This window comes from Mytilus trossulus, chromosome 9 (assembly GCF_036588685.1).
Source record: "Mytilus trossulus isolate FHL-02 chromosome 9, PNRI_Mtr1.1.1.hap1, whole genome shotgun sequence".
Lineage (NCBI taxonomy): Eukaryota > Metazoa > Mollusca > Bivalvia > Mytilida > Mytilidae > Mytilus > Mytilus trossulus.
The window spans coordinates 73,665,283-73,672,056 of record NC_086381.1 but is presented as its reverse complement, the minus strand read 5'-3'; the positions used below and the strand labels follow the sequence as shown (position 1 = coordinate 73,672,056).

The 6,774-nt window shown below is 33.3% G+C and overlaps 1 protein-coding gene across 1 annotated transcript; it reads right to left on the bottom strand.

The window, feature by feature from the left end:
* Positions 1–2,868: 2,868 nt before the first annotated feature.
* On the bottom strand, positions 2,869–6,512 carry LOC134684194 (actin nucleation-promoting factor WASL-like). Its single transcript, XM_063543470.1, has 3 exons — positions 6,451–6,512; positions 4,244–4,410; positions 2,869–3,486 (listed from the first exon to the last, which is right to left on the bottom strand). The coding sequence occupies exons 2-3, from the start codon at positions 4,338–4,340 to the stop codon at positions 3,260–3,262; spliced, it is 324 nt and encodes a 107-aa protein (XP_063399540.1). The 5' UTR covers positions 4,341–4,410; positions 6,451–6,512; the 3' UTR covers positions 2,869–3,259.
* Between the last annotated feature and the right edge of the window lie 262 nt (positions 6,513–6,774).

Genomic DNA, 6,774 nt, shown 5'->3' with positions numbered 1-6,774 from the left:
CATAAATAAAACAAAAAGTATGGTCTTTTCAACAACAAAGCAAAAGCCTGAAACATCTATACTTGTATATAAAAACAAAAAAATAGAGAATGTTTCAGAATATCCTTACTTGGGTCTGCTGATTAAATCAAATGGTAATCTTAGTCATAGTACAGCTGAATTAACAAAAAAGGCAAAAAAGGTTTTGTTCTCTATTAAAACATATACTAATTCTCTTGGCAGCCTTCCTATCAGAGTGTCAAATAACTTATTTGACACCTTAGTGAGACCTATATTGACTTATAATTCTGAAATAACATATTTGGACTCATATATAACATATTTCAAAGCTAAAAAAAGAGCTTTGGTTTCTGGAAAAATTGTGGACCCATTTAATTTTATTGACAAGACTCCAATAGAAAACTTGCATCTTGGGTATTGCAAGTTTACCCTTGGCACTAACAAGAGTGCCTCAAATTTTGGTACAAGGAACGAATTGGGAAGACTGCCTATTGAATGATATATAAAACCCAAACTATTATGTATTTAGCAAGGCTTTTCACCTCAAATTTGAATCCCTTATTACATGAATCTTTTCAATTAACTAAAACTTTGGATTCTAGTGGCACCTATTCATGGTTCATTTTTGCAAAAGATATTCTTTCTGAATCTAACATTGATATAGATAGACTAAAAACCTGTGATAATTTAAAACAATTAAAAAATATTAAAAGCTATATTAAACCCCAAATAAACTCATACTACAACAACCTGTTGATAAATAAGTTAACATCTATTGATGATAAAAGTAAATTAAATTTTTATAAAGCACTTGAGCCAAATCTATTGATCAAACCTTACCTCTCTAACCCAAACTTTGAATTTAGAAAATTAATTACAAAACTTAGAATTCATTATTAATTGAAAAAGGGAGGCATTTTAAAATTCCTCGCGAAGAGAGACTTTGCAAAAAATGTAAAGTACTAGATGATGAGAAACATTTCCTAATAAATTGTTCTCATAATTCAAATATTAGATTAACATATTTTGATTGCATTAATAGAGAAAGTAATTTATTTGCTAATCTCACTGACAATGACAAAGTTATATATATACTTAACCCATCAACACCAACACAAGTAAATAAACTAGGATCCTTTATAAAAAAAAGTCAATGGAACCAGAGACATATATATATGTCTCTGATGGAACTGAGGACAGGGGACCCTTTAATATTTACCTGAATTTGTGTATATATATTGAGTTACTTAGTTATTGTCTTTATTTGTTTTTGTTGTTGTTATATGTCACAAACTGTAAAGTTTATATGGCAATAAAACTTTGAATTGAATTGAATTGTTAATTTACTCTATCTCATGGCTGAGCGGGTGACAATTTTTTTGAATGTTACCCTCTCGTCTAGACCAATCAGAAATCGACAATTTAAAGGACAATGAATTAAATTTACACCAAAGAACTAAATACAATGCTAAAGTTCTACGTTTTGGCTCAGATTTTATTATTCGACTTAAAATAAATTAAATAAAAAATCTTGCTTGACTTTGTTGTTTTTTTCTAATACCCTATTCTGTAACGTTGTTAGCACGTGACGTCATAAATTTTTTTTAAATAAAAGTAATCTGTTACAGACAATAATGATACGACATTCAGTATAATAAATTAAATAACACATAGCTGAGAGGGTGATAGAGAAGATTGGTACCCCTCGAAAAAGCATTGTCAACCTTGACTTCGACGCGGTTGACAATGTTTTCTCAGGGTATAACAATCTACTCTATCACCCTCTCAACTATGTGTTATTTATATAGTATATATTGTACACTATCACATCAATTATCCTTATCTTGTGATTGTCCTTATGCAAATCAACATGTACGCCCGCCCAATCAGATGATAACAAAATTTGATATCACAAACGTAACTATAAAAACTTCAAAACTTTAATACTGAATGTATACAATGCACACTTTTATCAAAACGTAAAATAAAACTGAAACATAACAATTTTATCACAATAAATTGATTGAGGAATGACTGGTTGATTTGGATCGACTGATTGATTGCATGATTGGTGATTAACGCCACTTATAAAGTCTTTCATCACTATTGTGGTGGATAGCTTATAATGGTGGAGGAATCACCCGAGAAACTTCAATAGGAGAACTGACAATCCTATTCAATCAATGGCACCTGTCACATGCGGGACTCAATCTATTTACCTGAGTTGATATTCTTGTGATACACATGGTAGTTCATGAGTTTGACTTTTTAGAACACCTGGATACTTAGGATGTGAGGTCCCCGTGTTTGGATTGTAAAACAGGCACGGTATATTGAAGAATGATTATTATAAAGTAAACTACATTGTATTTCGTTTTCACTGTATCTTCTCTGTTTAGTAAATGGTCGGTGTTACTACTTGTTATGAGATTGAAACTAGTTTGTTTGACTTTTCAAATGTTTTGTTTGATTGTCGCTTGCTTAATGTTCAGTTGCCTTTTTTAATGCAAATTTAGGGCCACATTTTAAATGTACAAATTATTATAGTCGGTAGGGGGCGACGGCACACAAACACACTTCAAAACTGGTTTTGTAGAAAACTGACACTGATTATCACAGGCACTTGTCTCAAAAAAAAAATAATTCCTATATACCTTTTAATGTTATATTTTAAAGGTATATAGGAATTTATTTTTTTGAGACAAGTGCCCGCTGTGCTGATTATGCAAGAATGAGGTATTGTTAACAAGTTGGTCGGTATGTTTGACAAACCAAGTTCATGACCGATTAACAGGAATGAGATGTTATTAGGGAGCTACCATTTGATTTTTAGGGGGGGGGGGGGGGGGGCTAGGATGAAATTTGAAAAAAAAGACAGGACAGGATTTTGAGTAAAAAAGGCAGGATGACAACTGTTGTAAAAAAAGTCAGGATAAGCTAAGAAAAAAAAAGGCAAGACCGAATAGACAGAAAAATAAAAAGGCAGGACCGAATAGACAGAAAAAATAAAAAGGCAGGACAGAGATTACAAATAAAAAAAAAATGCAGGACACAATTTTTCATCCCCCCCCCATAAAAATAAAATGGTAGCTCCCTTACGAATGTTCGACAAACCAAGACGTTCATGGCCGATGCCACTGAATTGACAAGAATGAAGTGTTAGTATGTACATGTATGTTCGACAAACCAAGTTCATAGAAACCAATGGTGGTAATGTTATGATCAGTTTACTGTTGTCAGGGAAACAGTGAGTTGTGTATTAATTATTTCTTTGTTGTATTGGTGGTAACATTGGTGGAGGAATTGACGAATTTAAAGATGAATAAGTTGGTGGTGGTGGCGGTCTGGTCTGATCTAAAGCCGCATAACTTGGTGGCGGTGGTGGCATTACTACAGATGACGTATGATATCCCATTCCATAACCTCCATGGGAAAACATGTAAGGTGGTGGGGCACTCGGTGTGGCGTACATTTGTTGTCCTGCAACTGGAATTAAAAATCAACATATATATATATACTTAGAATCCATCATTTATTTTAGAGTTGCAAGTATTGTTTTTTTTTTAGTATCAAGAGATTTTTAACTTTTATTTGTGGTCTTGAAAAGTCTTTCATAATAGCAAGGAAATCAATAAAAATTAATATAATATAGTCACTCTAAAATCGTTTACTTCTTTTACATCATTTGCACTTGTACACAATTTACCATGATATTGGATTTTTCCATTTGATATAAAGAACAAGACCCCAATTTGTTGTCTTCGTCGAGTAAACAGCCTACTTAAATTAATGTGTATGTTCTTTCAATACGCTTTGCTGGAACTGAAATTGCATAACCACTCAGGATCACGAGTTCAAAATAGTCTCAATAAAGTTGGTCAAAAGTGATTTAATCCAGACAGACTCTATGCATATATAAGCATACATTAAAGTTTGCCGTAACTATCATGGTAAAATGTTAAGTGAATGTTGGAATTATGAGGAAGGAACAAGTTGAATGTCAATATTCCAGGATGTCGACCATTTTTCTTCTATTTATATAAGTTTTTTATTGTCCTGTACTGTGTAATAGTATTTCGCTCTCATCCCATATGGAATTTACTGACCCCGTTTATATGATATTAGGTCACTAACACACTATGTAACTAATAATATATAAATTAAGAGTCGAAGTACAAGAGCACACGCTTTGTAATAGCAAATTCCGTGGTGTGAGTAGGTTAGCACAATACTATATACATACTATTTGTATTGGAATGTATCACTGCTATTCCATTGTTTGGATGCACGACCCTTCCTCTTTGTCCAGCTGTCTTTGTACAGGAAGCACAGATTGCCATGATAACACTAATTACAAATGCCAAGAAGATTATTGAGCCTATTATAAGTCCTACAAAAGCTCCAATAGAACTGAAAATTAACAGGAAATGTCGTAAGCTTTACTTTTATCTGGAAAAATTGAGCTGGGAATACACACATGTCTGTTGTTATAAAATATTAAAATAGAACAAAACAAAAAAACATCCATTGAGAAGAGCGCTTATTACATTTTTTTAAGAAATAATTCACCCCTTTTTTGTGCGTTCAGAAAAGTGTTAAGATGCTTAAAAATATGCAAAACATGGACTATGTGTATATTTGTCTCTTTAGCCATCATACCATGTTTCCTTATTTGTACAGAGGTCAAACTACACTGTAAAGATTTTGTAAAAGATATTGACGTGCAGTAATAAAAAAAACAAAAAAAACAAATTGACAACTGTTATATTCCTGACTTGTAACAGACATTTTCTAATGTAGAAAATGATGGTTTGAACCTGGGTTTATAGTTAGCCAAACCTCTCACTTGCATGACAGTCGCATCAAATCGTGTTTCTCGTTATTCGATTTCATTCTTTAAATCCTATCTGTCAAACTGTAAATTATAGTAAACAGTATTCCTAGAAGTTTGGCTAAAATTATAAGGGAGTGCCCAAGAGATCTATCCTGGGTACATTATTAACAAATGTTAATTATAAAAAAGAACGGTTTTTGTACAATAATGCAGACAACAAAACGTTCCTTTATTGTTACCCTGACTATGCATGAAATTTTAATTTCCACTTTAAAATCAGGATCAATAAAACTAAATGCAAGCAAATTCTGACAAAGTTAAAGTTTTGGCAGTTGAGAAAAAGACAATCAATATATTCGTATGCGAAATGCTGATCTAATTCTTTCATGTGTACCAACGGAAAAACTTCATGGCCATGTCACTGAAATTGAATAAATCTGAATACTCATATCAGTAAATTTAGCATATGTCAATGTCGGCCTTTTGATATGGCATTTGTGTGATAGAAAAAAATAAAACCTAAAAGACTAGAAAATGCTTCAGCATTATGTTATCAGTTAATATACGAAAACATGAGAAAGAAATTCGTATATAACAGGGTATTATTTGAACTTGCCTTGGAATTATTTTTAATTATGGAATTTGCATAATTTCTCGTGCTTAAAATTTTTAATAAATTCCAAGGAATTTACTGATAAAATTGAGAATGGAAATGGGGAATGTGTCAAAGGGACAACAACCCGACCAAATAAAAAAAACAACAGCAGAAGGTCACCAACAGGTCTTCAATGTAGCGAGAACTTTCCCCGCACCCGGAGGCGTCCTTCAGCTGGCCTAAACAAATATATACTAGTTCAGTGATAATGAACGCCTTCTAATTTCCAAATTGTACACAAGAAACTAAAATTAAAATAATACAAGACTAACAAAGGCCAGAGGCTCCTGACTTGGGACAGGCGCAAAAATGCGGCGGGGTTAAACATGTTTGTGAGATCTCAACCCTCCCCTATACCTCTAACCAATGTAGAAAAGTAAACACAATAACAATACGCACATTAAAATTCAGTTCAAGAGAAGTTCCATATATTGTATTAGGTCACTAGCACATAACTAATAATATATACTGCGAATCTGACAAAAGAGGGGCGACAGATACCAGATGGACAGTCAAATTCATAGATCGAAATTATAACTGTTGCAAATAAAACATTTAGGTAAACAGTTTTTGCTGTACCGGTTTCACTCATCATTGAAGGCTGCATGGTGAATTATTGCAGTTTAAAACCTCGTTCTTGCGTCTTTTGTGGATTGCTGTCTCATAGGCAATACTAATTTCATGAAATCACTTTATAGATCAAGTTTCGATTGGAAATAACATAACAGTATTTGTTACTAACGGGTATATAATATGTGTTCCAATAAGATAATATGCCAAAGAGACAATAATCCGACCAAAGAGCAGACAACAACCGAAGGCCACTGATGGGTCTTGAACATATATTAAAGCATCGTCTATAAAATAAAATACCAGAACAATGAGTCTGTAAGGTGGAACAAATGTACGTTCACACTATCACATACTCTTACTGATTTGTTTACGGCTTAAGCATACTCACAATGGTCCGATAGCAGCATAGCTGTAATACGAGTAGTAGTAGTAGAAGTTGCTGTAATAGGAGTCACAATGGTCCGATAGCAGCATAGCTGTAATACGAGTAGTAGTAGTAGAAGTTGCTGTAATAGGAGTCACAGTACTCACAATGGTCCGATAGCAGCATAGCTGTAATACGAGTAGTAGTAGTAGAAGTTGCTGTAATAGGAGTCACAGTACTCACAATGGTCCGATAGCAGCATAGCTGTAATACGAGTAGTAGTAGTAGAAGTTGCTGTAATAGGAGTCACAATGGTCCGATAGCAGCATAGCTGTAATACGAGTAGTA

Excerpts from the sequence above, each read along its gene's own strand:
- LOC134684194 (XM_063543470.1), bottom strand. The coding sequence starts at position 4,340 with ATGGCAATCTGTGCTTCCTGTACAAAGACAGCTGGACAAAGAGGAAGG. Across the intron at positions 3,487-4,243 it reads GATACATTCCAATACAAATA|TTGCAGGACAACAAATGTAC; the intron begins GTATGTATATAG and ends TTTTAATTCCAG.